Source organism: Hyposmocoma kahamanoa, unplaced genomic scaffold (genome assembly GCF_003589595.1).
Source record: "Hyposmocoma kahamanoa isolate Upper Pololo Valley unplaced genomic scaffold, ASM358959v1 232, whole genome shotgun sequence".
NCBI lineage: Eukaryota > Metazoa > Arthropoda > Insecta > Lepidoptera > Cosmopterigidae > Hyposmocoma > Hyposmocoma kahamanoa.
Genome location: NW_020653750.1, coordinates 6,773,422 through 6,795,921, shown reverse-complemented (window position 1 = coordinate 6,795,921; position 22,500 = coordinate 6,773,422). Strand labels below are relative to the sequence as shown.

The 22,500-nt window shown below is 38.9% G+C and overlaps 1 protein-coding gene across 5 annotated transcripts in view; it reads right to left on the bottom strand.

Annotated features, from left to right (window-relative positions):
• LOC113228516 overlaps positions 1-22,500 on the bottom strand; it is a 120,367-nt gene that overhangs the window by 29,629 nt on the left and 68,238 nt on the right. For 3 of the 5 annotated variants that reach the window (XM_026461852.1, XM_026461849.1, XM_026461853.1), the window contains 2 exons: positions 8,424-8,546; positions 6,059-6,241 (listed from right to left, as the gene is read on the bottom strand). In XM_026461852.1, coding sequence (XP_026317637.1) covers positions 6,059-6,241; positions 8,424-8,546 — 306 coding nt within the window. The remainder of the gene's footprint in view (positions 1-6,058; positions 6,242-8,423; positions 8,547-22,500) is intronic. The other 2 variants (XM_026461851.1, XM_026461854.1) reach the window with 1 other exon arrangement.

The following is a 22,500-nucleotide window of genomic DNA, read 5'->3' as shown; positions in this document are numbered from 1 at the left end:
GCAACTCTTCACACTACCGTCCTTCTTACCCACCATGACAGCGCAACATAAGAATGCAGATCGTTCAGCGGTGCCTAATCCCCCCACCGCGTTTATTATTGAGTTCGCTAACATCCGCGGACTCCATCCACTCCAACCTCAAAGCTGTCCTCCATCACCTCGAGATAGCCCGGCCTGCCCTGCTTTTCCTGACGGAGACGCAGATCCGCCGTCCGAATGATACGAGTTACTTGAACTACCCCGGCTACTCGCTTGAGGAAAACTTTCAGGCCAAAGGCGGGGTATGTGTATATATTCGTTCGGATGTGTGCTGTTGTCGTCTGCGCTGCCTGGAGGACCCCTCCTTTTCCACTATGTGGGTGCTCGTAGAATCTAGTTGTTCAGCTAGAGTCTTCGCGTGCTTATATAGATCCCACAGCGGGGATGCGGAGACAACAAGGCTCTTTGACCAACTGAGCCAGGCGACTCTTGACGCGCAGGCGCAGTTCCCATCTGCGGAGATGGTCGTGTTGGGGAACTTTAATGCTCACCATGAATCATGGTTGAGTTCCCTCAAGACTGACCATGCAGGAATAACTGCCCACGCTTTCGCTCTCACGCATGACTTGACCCAACTGGTAACCCAGCCCACCCGGGTTCCAAACATATCGGATCATGCACCCTCTTTGCTTGACCTTCTGCTCGCGAGTCACCCTACCTACTATACAGTATCAGTCAGCGCCCCCCTGGGAAGTTCTGATCACTGTTTGGTTGGGTGTAAGGTTTCCCAAATGCCTCCAACTAAGCTGAAGGAGGTCACTCGTCGCATTTGGCACTACTCGTCAGAGGATTGGGATGGTATGCGCGACTACTTTGCGTCCATCCCTTGGTTGCAGCACTGCTTTGCGGGAAAGGATGCCTTAGCAGCTGCCGATGCTGTTGTCGATGAGATTGGAACGGCTATGGATTACTACATACCGTCTTCCAGTGTCATCGCCAATCGCAGAGGACGCCCTTGGTTCAATCGCGAATGCATGGACACTGTTAGTGAGAAACAGGCTGCATATCGTGGTTGGATCAAGGATCGTGTAACAAAGGATCCCAACCTTGCGTCCCTTAAAGCAGCCTATAACAAAGCAACCAAGTTTTGCAGGAGGGCTTACATAAGAGCGGATGTCCAGCGCGTTTCACGGATTGGCCAGAAGCTGGTAGCCCATCCCACCGGTAGCCGTGCCTACTGGAGCCTGGGCAAAGCCGTGCAGTCCAATTTTTGTCGTTCGTCGCTGCCACCTTTGAGGTATCCCAATGGATTTTTAGCCTATGGCCCCGAAGAGAAAGCCAATTTATTGGCCGACCTTTTTGGGGCTAACTCGCGCATTCACGACCAAGATGCGCAACCGCCATCAATTCCCCACTGCGGAGTCACAATGCCTGATATAGTTATCAGACAATGTGATGTCCGCAAGGAATTGCAGACTCTTGACGTGCGGAAGGCCTATGGTCCGGATGGGATACCTCCTATCGTCCTTAAAAGGTGTGCGGCGGAGTTGTCTCCCGTACTGACGCGCTTATACCGCCTCTCATACCAATCTGGTAACGTGCCCCTAGCTTGGAGGGAGGCCAACGTGCAAATCCGGCACCTGGAACGTCACTCCATTCTTAATGATCGACAGTACGGGTTTCGGCCGAACCGATCAACGGGTGACGTTCTAGCGTATCTAATGCATCTCTGGGGTGAAGCTATCGACAAACAGGGCGAAACCTTAGCGATAAGTCTGGATATTGCTAAGGCCTTTGATCGGGTCTGGCACCGTGGTCTCCTCTCCAAGCTTCCGGCATATGGTCTTCCCGGCCGCCTTTGTGAATGGATCTCCGGCTTTCTGCGCGAGCGAAGATTGCGTGTCCTTGTTGACGGAAGCACTTCGCGGCTCGTGACAGTTAATGCTGGGGTGCCACAGGGCTCCGTGCTGTCGCCCACGCTGTTCCTTCTGCATATCAATGACTTGTTGCCTCTAGGCAACATTCATTGCTATGCAGATGATAGCACAGTGCACGGTTGCTATTATAAGCAATCGTCAAGCAGCCGGGAGGACCCTGAGAGAAACCGGGAAAAACTTGTCGCTGGACTCAACCATTTTTTGGAACATATATCGTCGTGGGGCTCCCGAAACTTGGTTGAGTTCAACGCCAAGAAAACCCAGGTATGCGCGTTCAGCTCCAAAAAATCCCCATTCCTTCCACTTCCCTATCTTCAGGGTACAATGCTGACGCTGCAGGACAAGCTCAGCCTACTGGGAATGAGCATCCGGAAGGACATGAGCAACAAAGATTATATCGAGAGCGTCATCTGTACCGCGTCGCGCAAGCTTGGCATCCTGAACAAGGTGCACCGATTTTTTACTCCAGAGCTGCGATACCTGTTGTATAAAGCTCAGGTCCGAAGCAGCATGGAGTACTGTTCGCACCTTTGGGACGGCTCTGCCAAGTACTTGCTCGATGCCCTAGATGGACTGCAGTGCTACGCCTTCCGTGTTGTCAACGATCCTCATGTAACTGAGCATGCGGAGTCGTTACAGCTTCGCAGAGATATAGCGTCTCTTAGCGTATTCTATCGCCTGTACCAGGGCGAGTGCTCTGAAGAGTTATTCAACCTTATCCCTTCCTCTCCTTTCCATCAGCGGACCACCCGTGCCGGACTGCGTTGGCACAGTTGGGCGGTCAGTTCAATACCGTCCCGCACTAAAAAGTTTGGCAATTCGTTTTTATGCCGAACCATCAAATTGTGAAACCAACTCCCGGCGCATGTATTCCCTCCCCTCTATAACATCGGGTCCTTCAAACGTAGTGTGAAGAAGCATTTGGCCAGACCGGCAAAATGATAGTGACGGAGTGAAGATATTTGTGTTTTCCATCCGTTACTCTCATCTCTGGACTGTATTCGCACTTTCCATCAGGCGCGGTGCAGTCATTTTGCCGAGTCACAATAAAAAAAAAAAAAGGTTCTGTGCTTGGACCTGTTCTGTACACACTCTTCACAGCCGACCTGCTACAAAACCCAAAGGCCACCGTTGCTACCTTCGCTGATGACACGGCGTTACCAGTCTCAAGTAAATGTCCAGTTGAAGCATCCGGACTCCTTCAAAGCAGCTTAAACGAAATGGAGGATTGGCTAACAAAATGGAGAATTCCTGCTAGTGAGACTAAATTAGTACACCTTTAGGAAATATTTATACAGTTGATAGTTTTAGTGTAGATAGCCCTATCTACACTATCTATATCTTTTATATCTGTTTTTGTTAATAATGTAAGGTGCAAGTTGGTGGATACTAGTGCTTCGGTTTCAATAATCTCTCGTTGTTTTGCAGAAAGGTTACATTTGCAGATTGATGATACTTCGAGTTTTCCATTGCATACAGTGGGCGGAATGCCAATAAAAGTGCAGGCGCCCACCAAAGTGTCGTTGACAATTAATGGAAACAAATACCTATAGAGGTTGCTTATTGAGCAAGGTGATGAGGAATTTCTTATCCTCGTCCAGGACATTTTAAAGGAATATAATTTCAAGTTGTCAAAATTGAAAATTGACAATAAAATTTCTTTTAAGTCCATGACAGATATCGAGTCAAAGAAAGAAAAGTCGTCTATCGGGCCGGTATCAAAGAGTTCTGATAACTTGGCGGTAAAGAACTCGGAATATATACATTCTGCTCGGTTATCGGAAATAAAGAAAAAAGCTGACGTAAGTGGCAAGACGGGTCAATGGTGTCAAAAGGGTAATTTTTTAGAAAAAATTTATAAATACGTTTTGCCGTAAGTGCGTAGTTCGTATGAAAATAAAATTCGTCGGAAAATGACAATTTTAAACGTGGTTGTGTAAGTGTTGCGGAAAATTTACGGGACAATTTTAGGGAAACGAGCAGCCTTGATTGGTTCGCACAAAGAGTAGATAGGAAGTACACGGTCAGAACAGAAGCGGAATTTTGATAAAAAAGATAGAGTTGCTTTGATGTCCAGGAGATATGATGATATGCGGAAGTTAGGTTAACTAGATCTACTCCTAGTTTGGTAACAGGATCTCTGGTAGGCAGGATCTGGTGCATGTGAATAGGTTGAAAAGGTTCTATAGTGGAGAGTTTAATGATTTTCAGTTTATAGTAGGTAATAGGTTGTTTATATTTTATTGTTAAATGTTTGTTAATCTTTTGTTTGTTCTTCATATGGAGCCATGACGACGGTGTATCTTGTCGAATGTTTTGATGAATTTTTTATTCCGTCGAATGCAGACATGAAAGGACAGGAGGAGATGGACTACCGACTTGTATGAATATAACTTATTTTTTATTTTTCATTTTATGGATATATTATCCTGTGTATGTACATAGTTGTTGGTCATTCGTCCAGATGAACAGGAACTGTCTGCATTCAAGGGAAAATATATTTGTTTAATTATTAGGAATCCGCCATATGATATATCGTCATACCATATTTGTGTTAGGAAACGTTGTTGTTAGGATAATTTGGGTGTTGTTTTAATTTGTTCAAAGAAAGTAAGAAAGTTTGGTGAAACGTGGATAGCTACAGGATGAGGACGGAGGCAGCTGGGAGATCAATATTGATGTTCCCCAGTGGCGTCATCGTATCAGCGTGCACGATGAGGATTGTTATTTGTTTGGAATTATATAAAAATTATGGTAGGATTTAGGTTAAGTAGGAAGCTTGAATAAAGAATTAAGGTTTTATAGCTAGGATACCTAAATAGCTAGGATAGCTAAAAAATATATTTAGATTGTTTGATTAGGATGTGGTCATAGTCTGTCCTTTTAGATAGATTTTTGGCAGATTAAAGCCACAGCCTTCTCGGTGGTTTTGTTTGTTAGTAAGTGATAGCTTCCGAGCAGTGTGTGGCTAGCCTATAGTAAAGGCTGATCACATATTATGTATGTTGCCTATCATAGGTAGGGCACTAGCTAAGGGATGTTCACCCCTTCAGTTGTAAGGAAGAGGGATGTGGTACAGGCAACTTAGGTTTTGTATTTAGAATTATAAAAATAATAGAGTGTTGATGTCAAACAGACATCTAGGAGTTCTGGACAAAACTTTGAAATCGAATACACGTATAAAGTTATAATTATGATATAATCGTCGTTTATATTTATAAACTACCTCTCGCTACGCTACCCAAGCTACGTTCCCATGCTATAGTACCCTCTTTCCAACAAAAAAGAATAATCGAAATCGGTTCATCGCGTAATATATACTCAAAAAAATACAATCGAATTGAGAACTCCCTCCTTTTTGAAGTCGGTTAAAAATAATATGTATCGATGTTCGTTTTGAACTTAGTTATTTTATACATATAAACGAGAAACATTTTCTGGGCAGAAATTGATTCACCACCTCCGCCCTCGTCCACTTAGTGTCAAATTACATCATTTTAAGGCGAGGTACTTCAACGTGAACATTGAGAAGTGGGGGCCGCCGTCCCGCAATTTGCGCGTTTAAAGTTAATATAAATAAAATAAGAACAGGCGCAGAAAAATTGACACAGACCCGACGTTGATAAATGTGAATTTAATTGAAGACATCAATCCGTTGAAGACATGTGGAAAACCAAAATTTAGCAGGTTCTCTGTAGTGTTTAAAGAGAAATATATAAAAAATGTATGCAAGTTGAACATTTTTATTCTTAAATAATTCCTTTTAGACTTTTCGGGATTTTATATGATCGAGTAAAGTATATTCTATCGTGTAACGAACTAGCACATTCTTTAGACAACATCCTTAGGTGTATTGCAAATTTTTTATAAGACCGTTATTTAATTGTAAATACCTAAACCATTTGATAATAGCAAAACAGTTTATCCCGCTTCTCCTCCGATGACTCGCCTTGAGAATATTTTTTTAAATAGTTATGCATTAACTATTATAGTTGTTCAGTATTAACTAGCGTGTTTCTACTTCAACGTAAACAATAGGGGTAAACTAGACCCCTCATAAAAAATGTTTTTTCGTTTTGGTGTCATTTTACGTACTATACGAATGTAATACCTGATATATTTTAATACTTTTCAATACTTACATCAAAAGTAATATTTATTTTAGAACCAAACAAACGTGTGTGATTGGCCAATATACCGGAAATCACTCTTGGTAAATGTATGTCAATGAAGTCGTAACCAATATCGCTGATGACAAATAAAACAACCGTTGTGATACCTACTATCGCCCAAAAGAACGCCGAAACAATTACGCATCCAAAAAACTGGAACACAAAGAAAACAATTTTTAGCTGGTAAGGAGTTTGTCAATTAAACACGTGGTCTTAATAATTTTAGAGTGTGTGTTGAATCATGCCCAAACTCTAGATTTTTGATCAATGTCGTCTACTCCTTACCCAATTTTTGGATAGGACATTAAAGATTTTTATTCTTTATTCTTATTCGATTGTAACTCGCCTTATTGGATTTTAATTTTTTTTAAACCATCTAAGATTACGCACCCACCCTAACTCTAATAAAAAAGGAATAATAATATCGTTAAATTGTAAAAACATCAAATCCAAGGGATTTGGTAGGGATTCCAAGGGATCCATTTTTTCTTGCATAAACTTGGGCGCAATGATAGTACTATCATATATTTTTTTGTATATAAAATTACGGCGAATTCATAAAAAAATAAAATAGAATTTATCAATCACTTGTGCCACCCAAAATTATCGTTTAAACATATTATATGACTGGCAACATAATAATTATACATGGGAATGTCTATACTTTAAATAGTAGGTATCCAACAATCGGGATTATTTAAAAAAGCATACATTTAAATGATTTTTTAAATTTGCAAAAGCAGCAGACAAAAATCTAAACGGTCATCTTTATTAATGATTGATCCTCTTTCTCCGAGATTTAATAAATTGATGAATATTTTAATCTGTTCTGAGCTACGCAAAGAATATTTGATTTGTATAAATTAACTTTGATAGTTTTATGTTGGGCCTCAAAACTAAGACAAATGAGCATTAAAAGTAAAATTTAGATACTTATTTTTAAAACTAAGTAAATGTTGATTATATTTATATACTAATATTATATCGAGTTCCTAGGTTTTCGCGATTGTTACACATAGGAATATGTTTTAATTTATTCTAATTTCTATTATTAATTAATAATAAACTGAACTTTATAAAAATTCATTCAATAAAATAATTTGTAAAACTTAATGAAGCGTAAATTGCAATGTTTTCTTTGTAAAATTAAAAATAAGGTATTTAATTAATAACTATTGTAACTATAGTGAAAAAATAGGGTGGTTTGCATCAATATTAGACATAACTGGTTGAAGAATGTACCACCTCAGTCAACCGTGACCATGGGACCTGTAAAGGGCCCGAAACGTCGGTTTGTTTGAAAAAACAAATATACGCGATTTAAATCCGGAAAAATAGTTACTTATATTAATTATAATATCATTTGACCAGAAAACATGTTCGGAAACTCAAGTAAATTGGTTTCAGCATTTCATATACTAACCTAACCTAACCTACTGAGTATAGGGCGCAACCAAGATTTATTACGAGATCAATATCAAAAGTTGTACTGGTTATAAATGTCATCAATCATTAAAAGAAAAGATCAATAATAAAAAAAGAGGATGAAATATTATTTTTGAATACCAAACATTAATTCAGTATGCTTAAACATAAAGATAGTGTTACCTTGAATACAGCTAATTTATAATTTATCCATAGATCAACTAAATATAGATGGAACAATTAATATATACATATATCAAACTTTAAAAAACTATCGTTGTCACCTCATTAGCTCGGAAAGGCTTTCTTTCTCATTAGAAACCTGCGCGCAAAAGTGTTTTTTGCACGCTAGCCTGGAAAGGGTTTTTGAAATTCGAACTGACGATGGACTAGTGCACCTAACTTTTTATTTCAGACCAAAAAAAAAGGTAATGGTACTACACGATTTGTCGTACATTACTTATTTAAATAATGTTACGGAAAAATATATTTTAAAACATATTAATCATTTTAAAACATATTAACCATTGTTTACTAAAACTTGTGGCTCCAAACTTGTCAAGCCCCTTGCCTTAATTTTCAACCGCTCCATGTGAGACGGCGTTTTTACGACCCAATGGAAAAAAGCTCGAATTGTCCCAATTTATAAAAAGGGTGATGAGGCATGGGCTACAATATTTCCAATTATCGTCCAGTATCCATTTTGTCAACTTTTTCTAAATTATTGTAACCCAATTTGTAACCCATAATATATAATCACATAAATAATCACACACTACACAAGGAAAACATTTTGTACAACGAATAAGCGGTACTTATATAGAGAAACGTAGTTATGTTATACTGGAAAGTTTTGTTTTAGTGCTTTTGAATTGTAATAATATATAATAAAAAAAGTGAATACACGTACTATAACTATCTTGAACCTTATGATCGTAAAGAAGACAAAGCAGAAGACATAGCAGAGCCACAATATTTGTGCAGCGTTTAATATATCAGCCAAATCCCATATTGAGCGTAGCTGGCTAAGAATCTATAAAAACAGAATTTCTTTAAGGTTTATCCTATCAAGTGCAGTCGCTTGTAATGGTCATTCGATAGCGATATGTCGAGCTTCACAAGAACTCTAATGTTCGGTGGAAGAAATGATGACGCTGCAAGAGCGCAACCGGAAGAACCAAAATGACTTGGTCCATCCCCCGTAAACCTGCAAATCTACGGCGAGTCAATATTCTACACGTGTTATTAGTCTTATACAAATGTTACCGATTCTGGTATAGAATGTTCAAAATGAATAGATTCCTCACTCGTTCAAATGCTCGTGAATGCTTTCTCATTTGATTTTGAATGTTCATTACAAGTGAATGCTACTGAGCATACAGACAGACATATATATACACATCGAGTTCTTAGGTTTTCGCGATGGTTACACATAGGAAATGAAACTATTTTTCCGGATTTAAATCGCGTATATTTGTTTTTTCAAACAAAACGAGGTTTGTTTGAAAAAACAAATATACAAAACAAGGTTATCCGGAAAAATAGTTTCATTTCCTATATATATACACAGATTATATTTTTGTAAAATACAAACTTTGTTTTATATTTATCGAAATAAATAAAAGAAATTAAGAAAAGGACTCCGTTCGTTCGACAAAGCTGTTCATTTTTAACAATATCACGGACCACAAGAAGATTTTCAGGAAAGACCTTTTCTTATTAAAAAGCATTCAGAATACATAGTAGTACTAGGTACCATTTCAATGTTAATAATTATTGTGAAAGGTATGGGGCTGTATGTCTTTCACAATCACCAGGTTTTCCTTTTACCAAATTTTTTTGCATTTTCATTTTATTTTAGTAGTTTTATTTTAATTTAATCAAGAAAGTTTGTAAAACAGTTGTTGTTGCGGTCTGGGGCTATTGCCACATGAGTAAAAAAAAGAAACAGAGAACAAAGCTTCATACAGCGTGCAAAATTTATACCTATTTTGGTAGGGTTGGCACAAGAGAATAAAATTAAATAAACAAAACTTTATCGTTTGATAGCATATTTTATTACAAATGGCTTATTCTAAATATTTTTTTTATCATTTTTGTTTTTCAATAATTTGTTGTGCCTTTAAATTGAATGGTACCTGTATTCTAAATCTATCGTAAAGTATTTTTAAACAATCCAATGGAAAAGTACATGGCACATGAAATTTACAATTTTGCATACGTTTTAGTATGTCACTACCAATATTAAAAGTGTTTAATTCTGTAATTTGACCTCGTTTTACACCAAATTTTAAAAGGAGCTCTCCTCGCCCTACTGCTACAACCACTCCTGTCGTCGACTGAGCGCCGACTGGCTGGCGGCCCGCGCGCGCGATGTATTTACGTGTGAGCGAGAGCGAGAGGCACATATATAGTTTCTCTCTCTCTCTCTCTCTCTCTCCAACTTATGTTTGGGGAGTACGTTATATTTTATAAATTTTGTATAAAGGTAGGGGCTGATTTCGAAATAAATGTTAATTGCGAGCGAGACATCGAGCGTTTCACTTCTCCAACTAACAACCCTCCGAGCATCCGCTAAAGTAGTGACCCCGACGTGATTTTGAAGCGAAAATGGAGAATGAAGACAAACCTACCGAACCCTCATTCGACATGGCTGCAGTCTCAATCCAGTCCAGAATATTACCCTTTTGGCGCGAACATCCGCGACTATGGTTCGCACAATTTGAAGCTCTTGTTGAACCGTTAAAAACAAGCAACGAACAAAAATATCGCTACGTTTTAGGCGTACTACAACCGTCGGACATTCAACAAATCGGCGACTTAATTTTGAGACCTCCACCGCACGGGAAGTACACTGCTTTAAAAACGCGGCTACTGTCCGTGTATGAAGAATCTGAAGATCAACAATTCCAGAGGCTTGTTAGCGGACTCGAGCTGGGTGACCAGAAGCCCACGCAGCTACTGAGGCGAATGAGAGAACTGGGCGGAACATACGCAACGGACGATGCGCTCAAGGTGCTGTGGATGAATCAACACCGAATCGTCTCTGGATACTCTAGCTGTCATGGCAGATAAGATGAGGGAATATACAGAGCCACCAACCATCGCAGCGATCAATCGCCCATTCACACCGGCCAGCGCAATGTCAAGCACCATCACGCCATCGCCAACCCACTCGTCACCAATGACCGCAAACGTGCACATCGACGTACTCTCCAAGCAAGTAGAACGTATAACACTCGAGATTGCTGAGCTACGTAGAACGAGAGACACTTCAAGACACCGTAAACCTTACAACCCACGGCGCCGTTCACGATCACGGTCATCCGCCAGGCGTAGCTCTAACATGGAAAATGGCGAGTGGCTATGTTATTACCATCATCGTTTTGGCAACCGAGCACGACGCTGCGAATCACCATGTGCAAAACGGAAGCAGGTGGAAAACTAAATTCTACACCGACTGTAGCGGGAATCGGTGTAGCCAACAGAAGCAACCGCTTATGTGTCATCGACGTGGACAGTAGCGAACGCTTTCTCGTCGAAACATTGACACTAAACCTTGGACTTCGACGCTGTTTCCGCTGGACTTTCATCGTTGCCGAAGAGAAGACTTCAATTCTGGGAGCCGATTTTTTACGCCACAACAAGATCACATTACATGATCGACCGCAATCACGTGTACCACGACATTTTGAAGCAATATCCAGACGTTCTGCGACCCATGTTACTAAAGAGCCCGACGAAGCACCAGGTGGTCCATCGCATCGACACATCGGGGGCGCCACTATATGCTAGACCACGCCCCCTTCCACCGGACAAGTACCAAGCTGCGAAAGTCGAGTTTGAACGCATGATGGATATGGGGATATGCCGTCCATCGAAGAGTCCATGGGCCAGCCTGATCCATGTTGTTAAGAAGAAAGACGGCAGTCTACGTGTATGCGGGGACTATAGAAGACTAAATGCAGTAACGCAACCCGACAGATACCCAATACCAGGAATTCAGGTCTTCACGTATCAACTTCATGGCAAAAAAATATTTTCCAAACTCGACTTGAAGATGGCTTACTACTGGATTCCCATATCGAGTGAAGACGCAGAAAAGACAGCAATTATAACACCGTTCGGGCTGTTCGAATTCAACTGCATGACGTTTGGCTTACGTAACGCGAGTCAAACGTTTCAGCGCTTCATGCACGAAGTACTACGAGGTCTTAATTGCTGCATCACCTTCGTCGACGACGTCCTCGTGTTCTCCGAAAATGAAGAACAGCACAAACTGCACATTCAAGAAGTACTCGAACGTCTCAACAACTACGGTGTTACATTGAATATAAGCAAATGCGACTTCGGAAAAACAAAAATCAACTTCCTCGGTTATGAAGTATCAGGAGCCGGCATAAAACCCACTGACGAGAGAACAGAAGCCATATCAAATTACCCGAAACCACAGACCATCCAAGAACTCAGACGCTTCCTGGGCATGTTGAACTTCTACAGAGACTGCCTACCCCATCAAGCCGAACTGCAAACTGAATTAAATAAGTTCCTGCACAACAAAAAGAAGAACGACAAAACCCCCGTCGACTGGACACCTCTCGCCGAACAAGCTTTCAATAACTGCAGACAAAGCATATTGGAAGCCACCCTGCTATCACATCCAGTCGCTGGCAGTCCACTCTGCATGATGACCGATGCCTCGGATCGGAGCATCGGTGCAGTTCTCCAAATAAAGATCGACAATACATGGAAACCACTAGCCTTTTTCTCCAAGACAATGAGCGACACCCAGCGACGTTACAGTGGGTACGATCGTGAATTATTAGCAATGTACGCAGCTGTGAAGCACTTCAGAAGGCTAATTGAAGGAAATGACATCACCATCTACACTGACCACAAACCGTATGCGCTGACGCGGGCAGACAGCAGCAGCGATACACCCCGGAGAGAAAGGCAGCTGCACTTTATCAGTCAATTCTGCACTGTAATCAAATATATACAAGGGGAAAATAACGTTGTCGCAGACGCATTATCGCGAGTTGAAGTGATAAGTTGTCCTTCGGTGATCGATTACATGAAGTTGGCTGATGATCAAAATGAAGACGAAGAACTGAGGACGCTACGTAAAAAACCCAACTTAAAGTTTACTGAACTCACTCTACCCGGACTGCAGCGACCAATCACGTGCGAGATTTCATTATCGACGCCCCGCCCATATTTGCCAACTGCATATCGCTTCGTTGCCTTCAGAGCACAACACGATCTCTGCCATCCAGACGTACGCACCACGAGGAAGCAAATAGCAGCAAAATTTTTCTGGCCGCACATGAATCAATACACGGCCAACTGAGCAAGAAGCTGTATTGCGTGCCAGCGCGCCAAAATACATCGTCACACGGTCACACCAGCCGGCGAGTTTCCTCAATCGCAGAGATTCGAACACATTCACCTCGACATCGTCGGACCCCTGCAGTCATCAAGCGAGTACCGTTATTGCGTAACGATGATTGACCGATTCACCAAGTGGCCAGAAGCCGTTCCAGTCCGTGACATCACCGCCGATGTCATCGCGAAAGCGCTGTACGACGGCTGGATAACGAGATTCGGCTGCCCGCTCCGCATCACCACAGACCAGAGGCGGCAGTTTGAGTCGGCGCTATTCAAATCATTAATGCACAAGTTCGGCATTACACGATTACGTACTACCGCGTATCACCCGCAAGCTAACGGACAAGTCGAGAGATGGCATCACACAGTTAAGACAGCGCTTATGGCAAGAGGCACGACGACAGAATGGGCTCAAGAATTACCCACAGTACTACTGGGCCTACGTACTGCATTGCGAGCCGACAACAATCTCAGCCCAGCCTTAATGACGTACGGTGCTACACAACGTTTGCCGGCCGACTTCTTCGTGCCATCAAAAGCGAACAACGACGACTGCGAATTCGTACGACAATTAATTGGCAAAATGGCATCGCTGATACCTACACAGAGCCGAAGCATCACACCCAGCAAGCTGTTCATGCAAAAGGTCTTCGCTACGTGTACTCATGTATTCCTGCGCAACGACTCGGTCCGCCCTCCGCTGTCTCCACCTGAAATAAATGTTAGTTGCGAGCTAGACATCGAGCGTTTCACTTCTCCAACTAACAACCCTCCGAACATCCGCTACAAAAACAATCTTAGATTCAGGATCAAATATAGAAAGCGGCCGTAAACAAGTTGTTACTGGGCAACGTATACATAGATACCAAAAATTACAAACAAACACGATGCGCTACGTGTATACCGGCAGCCCTGGGTATCGATTCAGAACCTTACGGTAACTCAATTGCCGATCGATTTGATTTGTTTGATATAGTATGATTTCTTTTCATTTTTATTCACAACACCCGAATCGAACGTCAAACTGTACGATTACTCGAACTTCTCGACCGGCAAAGGCTACAAACGTTATTCAGAACACAGTCATCGAATGAAAGTTACCGAACGTCCTACCGTACCTCCGTTCGCGACTAAGCCGCTGGTGCTGGTGCTGGTGCTAAGGTGCTGGTGGTAAGCTTGTATTAGTGTACCTGTCATAGCGCAGTTTTATGAAGCTTTGTCTCTGTTCCGTTTGTGCTATTGCATTTAAACTATATAAAAGTGGGTCCACATTTGTGACATATCACACGCACCGAAACTCCGTTACATGCCACGGGTACTTGCTACGTAAATGTGGACGCTAGGACGGACTGTGACAACGCACCGAGATCCTGTGTATTGTGTGTGTGGATTTTATTGTGGATATTTACGTAAACACGCGTATTCCATTCAATTAATCGATTCTAAATATAATAATTTTTGTTCAAGTATTTGTTGATTACAAGTAGTCGTAATAATAATATAGTAGAAAAATACTAGAATAAGATATTTGTCCTTTATTTTACTTGTTTTTAAAAAATGTTGATTACTTAAAAGAATTAAGACTTTAATTTTTAATCGACTTTTAATATTGAAATTATTGTCCTTCCAATAAAATGAGCTTATTATATAACATCTTTTTGTAATAGAAGATCTACGATAACTTAAATAATGAATACGCACGTCAATAAATGAACTTGCTACTGTCTTAATCAATTTTACTAGATGGTTTTCTGTTGGTAATTGATCAAATTGATGAATACCAAGACAAATGAAAATGTTACTGTTGACAAAATATCATTTGCTCACTGTATTCGGACATTCGAGGCAACGTGCTACAAAAATTATCGAAATTACAGATACTACTGATAATAGATACTACAAAATTGAAAAAAAAACGAATCGTTACTAACAAATATATTATCGTGCCCAAAGTAAGTTAAATTCACTTACTTGCCGCTGTTACACTTCAGAACGCGCTCGACCGTTATCGTAGATAAACACCAATCGAAAACGCGAAAAATGCATAATTGTGCCAATGTAAACTGCAAAAGCACTATAACTGTGGATAAACGAGTAAACAGTGACGTTTTCTTCCACGGGCAAGTGATTTTGTAATCAGGAGATGCAAACAAAATGCAACCGAGTGTATGCCTTATGTTTTGTAATACATTGCGGCTTTTACTTGGTGCGATATATTTGTGATCTTTTGTTAATACGCCATGAATATCGAACTTTTGTATAATGCATTCAGTTTCGTGGTACGGCCGCTTGTTATATTTCTTTGGCCAAATTTAACATTTAGTGATTATACGTTAGGCAACACTTCTCGAATCTGATCGATTTTGAAAACAAAGGGACGTAAATTATTATGACCTTAGCAATATTATAAAAACATTCTATAACTCTTTTGTTATAACGTTTAGTAACGTTTCGTTTTTTTTTCAGTTTTGTAGTATCTATTATCAGTAGTATCTGTAATTTCGATAATTTTTGTAGCACGTTGCCTCGAATGTCCGAACATAGTGAGCAAATAATATTTTGTCAGCAGTAACATTTTCATTTGTCTTGGTATTCATCAATTTGATCAATTACCAACAGAAAACCATCTAGTAAACTTAATTAAGGCAGTCGCAAGTTCATATATTGACGTGCGTATTCATTATTTAAGTTAAACGATGAGATCTTCTATTACAAAAAGATGTTATATAATAAGCTCATTTTATTGGAAGGACAATAATTTCAATGTTAAAAGTCGATTAAAAATTAAAGTCTTAATTCTTTTAAGTAATCAACATTTTTTAAAAACAAGTAAAAAAAAGACTTAACTATTTTATTCTAGTATTTTTCTACTATATTATTATTACGACTAGGTACTTGTAATCAACAAATACTAGAACAAAAATTATTATATTTAGAATCCATTAAATGAATGGAATACGCGTGTTTACGCGTATTCAGTTCAATAAATCTATTTAGAGCGAGTGGGAGGAGGTTTCCAAATAGCAGTTGTGATGTCATAGTGGGTACAAAAAATGTGGCACGCTTGGTTTTCATACAAATTGCTGTACTTGCGGCGTCTATCTAGATATACGTATGCTGTGAAAAAAAAACTTGCCAGAGAACCACGGCTTTAAGAGTTCGCTCTTTTTATGAGAATAGTATGCATAGTTAACTATTTTTTGAAATAATTTCTAAGTGCTACTAACGCGAAATAACAAAGATAAAAAAATTATGATCATTTTACGGAAATATTCGATATTCGCAACTTACGCTTATATTTTGGAAAAGCGGCAAAGCTAAATAAATGGCGTTTTAAATTCTTTTTAATATCATGTTAATAGCCATTTAATAGTATTTATATTTTTAGATTTTTAATGATTTTTGAAATTTCTAAGTATAAAATCGAAGAACTATGAAGTTTTTTCCAAAACCATACAAAATTGGTACACGGGAGTTTTTGTCCTGCATTTAGAACATTACAATTATTAGAATGTTACATATTAAACTTCACTAAATATGAGCGATCTGATGGCATTTCGATACACTAACTAAGCAAACCGTGCGAAGAAAAAATAATAAGGTCCCCTGGTTCATTCCGTGGCTTAGTTGGCATAGCGTCTGGCACGCTTTGCTAGGAGACGTTGGTTCGAATCCGGCCGATCGAAGGGATTGTTTTCTAAGTGTTCGATATTTGTATTAATAATTACAACAAACTAATGAAGTAATTTCACAAAAAATAATTAAATATCAATTCAATAAAAATTTAATTATATTTATTAATTTTAATTTAAAAAACAAACTTGTAGTTTACTTAATATATCGTCAATTCGAAACTGCTTTGTTGTGCTTTGAGCTTTGACGCGAGTTGCCGTGTTGAGAGAACAAATGCTGACTTGTGTCGTAAAATTATACATTCCATAAATTTTACTGAACGTCACTATTGACAACAATGTACAGCTATTAGCTCCTTCAACGTAGCTATGAATTAATACGAACTTGGTGAGCGGACAAATGTCAAAACGGCCATCATAGCGTACCGGTACTATAACAAGTATAAATGATAAATATCCACAATAAAATCCACACACACAATACACAGGATCTCGGTGCCTTGTCACAGTCCGTCCTAGCGTCCACATTTACGTAGCAAGTACCCATGGCATGTAACGGAGTTTCGGTGCGTGTGCTATGTCACAAATGTGGACCCACTTTTATATAGTTTAAATGCAATAGGACATGAGTAAAGAAACGGAACAGAGACAAAGCTTCATAAAACTGCGCTATGACAGGTACACTACTACAAGCTTACCACCAGCACCTTAGCACCAGCGGCTTAGTCGCGAACAGAGGTACGGTAGGACGTTCGGTAACTTTCATTTCATTACGATGACTGTGATCTGAATAACGTTTGTAGCCTTTGCATGTCGAGAAGTTCGAGTAATCGAGTGGTCCTTCCAATAAAATGAGCTTATTATACAACATCTTTTTGTACTTTTGTTCTTATCAATTAACTTAAATAATGAAAACGCACGTCAATATATGAACTGCGACTGCCTTAATTCCTTTTACTAATGGTTTTCTGTTCGTAATTGATCAAATTGATGAATGGCCAGACAAATGAAAATGTTACTGCTGACAAAATATGGTAAAATGTTATTAATCAGAAGAGGTTTACTTAATGAAGGCTTCATGTGAAATTTTTGTGATTTGTTTATTATTTCTCGGATTTCTAACTTTGCAACTCTGCATACTTTGATAGCATCTTAGGTGGGATAAACTAGACCACTTTCGTCCTCGCAAGAAACGAACTAATATGTATGACCAACTCCAGATTTTTGTAAAGACAGCGCTCTGTTAATTTTTTGCATTATATATAATTTTTTATTACTCGTACTACATATCCGGCGATGTATGTAATTATTTGATCACTATATTCGGACATTCGAGACAACGTGCTGCAAAAATTATCAAAATTGCAGATACCACTGATAATAGATACTACAAAACTGAAAAAAAAAACGAAACGCTAACGCGTTATAACAAAAGAGTTATAGAATGTTGAAAATATTTTTATAATATTGCTAAGGTCATAATAATTTTCGTCACTTTGTTTTCAAAATCAGATCAGGAGAACAGTGTTGCCTAACGTATACATCACTAAATGTTAAATTTGGCCAAAGAAATGTACAAGCGGCCGTACTACGAAACTGAATGCATTATACAAAAGTGCGTTCGTTCGATATTCATTTTTTATTTATTTATTTAGTTCACCAACACTATATATATTACAACATTCAAATATTTAACAATACAAAACAAAAGCTTAATGCTATAGCAATTATAGGTGAAGACAACACGCAAGATAATAAAAGTGTTATTTTAACATTTACTACTGCAATTTTAATCAATCAAACAAATTAAATTGAAAAAATATAAATGTAAATAAAAAATGTAAATATAATCGAATCCATAATAAAGTAATAAAAATATAAATCATAAAAATAATCGAATACAATATATTTTTTAAGATGTCAGGGACTTCATAGAACGTTTAAATTTAGGCAAACTTTCAGCAAAGATGTCAAATGTCTTGTCAAGATTATTGTTATGCTGGTGTGCCAGTCTGGCTAAAGGTGCAAAGTGGCCCAAGTTTGAATGGGAGCTGGGGGTCCAGAATAACTTGAAACACTGCGAGGACCTTGGCAACCTACGCGGTATATTAAAGCCGAGTTCGTTCAGTAAGTCAGGCGTGTCTAGAATTCCACGAGCTAGTTTAAACGAGAACCGACTGTCAAGTGTATTCCTACGAAGTAGATACGATAATGTTTCCATTTTGAAGTGCTCAAGTCTGGCGTCGTAATTCTTTAAGGACTTAGCAAGAAAGCAGGAATAGGTCAAGTGCCACACGAATCTTTTTTGTACTCTTTCAAGTTTCTTTTTGTACACGTCATAGAAAGGGTTCCATACAACACTACAGTACTCCAACCCGCTTCGCACCAAAGAACTGTACAACATAATTTTAATGCTGGGCGACTTAAAGTCCCTACAGTTTCGCAAGACGAATCCGAGGGTTTGAAAACCCTTAGATGCGATGCTGTCGATGTGGACATGGAAGCGAAGTTTGCAATCGAGCAGCACGCCCAGATCCTTAATTTGACTCACATTAGAAATTGGGTTACCTTTAATCGTGACTAGAGGGTTGACGACATGCTTAGTGTTTCTGGTGAAATAGATTGCACAACACTTAGAGACATTTAAAATCATTTGGTTATTGTCGCACCAGGAGTCTAAGCGGTTAATGTCTTCTTGTAATTTTGCAATATCGTCAATGGTATTCACAACTCGGAAACATTTCAAATCGTCAGCAAACAGCAAGAACTGTGAGTGCCTAAAGCACTGATCTATGTCATTTATAAAAACATTGAAAAGCAATGGACCCAAATGTGAACCCTGCGGCACTCCAGAAGAAACTCGAAAAGGCTCCGATGAATCCCCGTTTACAACGACCGTAGACGTTCTGCCGCACAGATACGACCCGCACCAACCCAGCAGATGCTCTGCTATACCATATATGGAAAGTTTACGTAGAAGAAGTTGATGGTTAACTTTATCAAAAACCTTGCTGAAGTCAGTGTAAATGGCGCTCACAGAAGAATGCTGGTCAAGAGAGTGAGAAATATTGTTGATGAGTGGAGCGTGCCTTGGTAAAACCATGTTGCTCAGAGAGCATTATACCCTTGAAATGCCAAGAGAGTATGGGGATCAGCAAGCACTCAAAGATCGTAGCAAAGATTGGCAAAATGGAAATAGGTCTGTAGTTATTTACAGCTTCCCTGTTTCCATTTTTATGCAAGAGTCATGGAAAAAGGCTCTTATAGTTAAGAGCCTTTTTCCATGCAGTCGGAAAGACACCAGTGCTCAGAGATGTATTAAAAATTAGTCGTAGAGGTCGACTAATCCTGGGGCACACATGGTCACAAATTTAGAAGGAATTCCATCACTTCCAGCTCCCTTTGAAGGATCGAGTCTCTCCAAAACCTTGAATACCTGGTCGTCATTAAATTGAATCATAGTTAAAAAGCTGCTAGTTAGAGATGGCGCATCGTAGACCGCAGCAGAGGTGTCAGTAGGTTTGTTGTAAACTGAAGCAAAGTTATTAGCGAACAGATTGCAGATATCTTTACTACCAACTGCAGATTTTTCATGCAACATTTCAAGGTACATTTGAAAAGGATAATGGCTACTGTTATTACGTTTACTTTTCACAAACGACCAGAATAATTTTGGATTCGAACGTAGATTACTCTCCAGGCAAGCTATGTACTGTTTATAACATACGTTTTTCATTTTATCGGAACGGGACCTTGCAAGTTCGAAAGCCAGTTTGTCGCGTGGGTTGTTGTTAAACTTTCGAAGCTTCTGGCGGTACTTATATTTTTCTCGTAATAGATTTATAAGATTACGTGAGAATCAAATCGGGTATTTTTTGGAATTATTGCATAGAAAGAAGATACCATATCGTCAACTGAATTACAGGAGGCGAATGCATTGTCCCAATCTACTTTGTTTAGATCGTGAAGAATATTCGTATAATCGGCTTTATAAAAACAGAAGCGTATTTTATTATGCGCAGACATTTTTATTAGCGGCAAAACAAAATGAAAACTCTATAGGTGGATGAAATTGGTCAAATTTGGATAAAGGAGTCATACACTCCTTTGCGCATATGACAGCTTGACAACTTAGCACCAGGTCCAGAATGTTGCCCTGATAGTTGGAAGTACAATTGTACTGCGTTAAGTTAAATTCGATAAGGCAAATTCGATAAGCATACTAGACATGGCGCTCACAGGCTCTGCATGTTATGTATCCAGATTTGCATAACACACATACCTAAAACGTCAGTTCAATGCACTTGCATTCGCGCACCCCGGAACGCGCGCCCCGTGCATTGCAACGTGACCGATGCAAAACTCGTCATTTTAATTATAATTATGAGACACTTTTCCGCCCAACGTTCCTAACATCGGACGTAGACTAAATTCCTTTAGTTAAGATCTTTTTCGTATAAGCACTTTTAGACCTAACGTACCTAACTTCGGACGTTCTTAAAATTATTTAGTTTAAGAAATACCTTTGTGGAAATTTAATATAGTTATTCATCATATTTTCTCGTCTTTACTTCATCTCCACTGCGGCCACCCTATATAATTGGCGCAGTCTTGGAGTTGTAGAGTCAGTAGTAGTTGATTTATCTTAATCTTGCTGCTATTTTTCGTATCGAACGGAAAAATCTACAATTACGTACCTACGGAGAGGCTGGCATTCGGAGGTGAAGAGGATCCCTATCCAAACATCGATAGAACAAGGTTCCAGACACAAATAAAATATGCAGATATTGATGTAAGTACACATATCCTATTGGCTGCCAATTTCCTATTTGATCCATTCCCCATTTTTTTTTTCTTTTCTTTATAAGTGCCTTATTAATCATTCAAAAATTTTCACCCTAATTCAGCCCGGCTTAGGACTAGTTCCTCTACAGACACATTTGACAGACGTAACCTTCGTTTTACCCAAATTGCTGCTGCTAGAAATTTATATACTATTGAAGAAGATTTAGAATCAGATTGGTCTATACATAGTAGTGTAAAATATTCAAAATTTAATATGACTGGCGCTATTCTTTAGACGGTTCATAAAACACTTCAAAATGTTTTTGAATTTGAAGAGAATGTTCATGTCAGTTTTTGTAATTTGTTTGACCAGTTAGAAGCATCTTACATCCCACTCCTGGTAAAGAAAAAAAATATCGGTATTTAAATAATTTTTAATATAATATAAATATCACCGGTAGTGTTTCATGTATTTCAATTATAAATATCAAATCCGACAATTAGTAATACTTTACGTACCGGAACCTATTCAAGTGCATTCAACGAGCAAACTATGCAATTTACAAAAGTCAGTGTCCGAACGCGTGGTGTCACATCGCGTAATTTGATTAATTTATGTAGTGAATATGAACATGTATTTTACCTAGAAGAAAAAGTTACATTTACTAACCGCATTAAGCACAAAATTCATTAATTGATGAAATACCCGTACACAATAATTCCTATAGATATCCCATATTCACAAAAATGACATTAGAAAGTAGATTAATTTTTACCTATTCGCGTTAAGAGAAGCTTATTGAACCCGCTAAATGCAATCATTCAAGAAATTACAGGTAACCTTAACCAGATATATGCCCTTCGATGTGAACACGTTTTCAAAATTTTAAATAAAAACGAAATAAGCATTTCTGATGCCTTTACCAAATATATTACATTATGGAAGTGAACACATAGCAAAATTTTAACAAATCTCAAAAATAATAAGTTACGTAAAGCTCTTTCTGACGTCATAAATTTGACGGATTCAGTTAATGAGCTAAGTATCAGATACATGTGCTCAACTTGCTAAATTTTTCAATGTTTTAGGTGAAAAAGTGCAAGATCTGGCTAGTACATAATTTAGACTTGAGAATATTTATTTATTTATTTATTTATTTATTTATTTATTTATTTATTTAT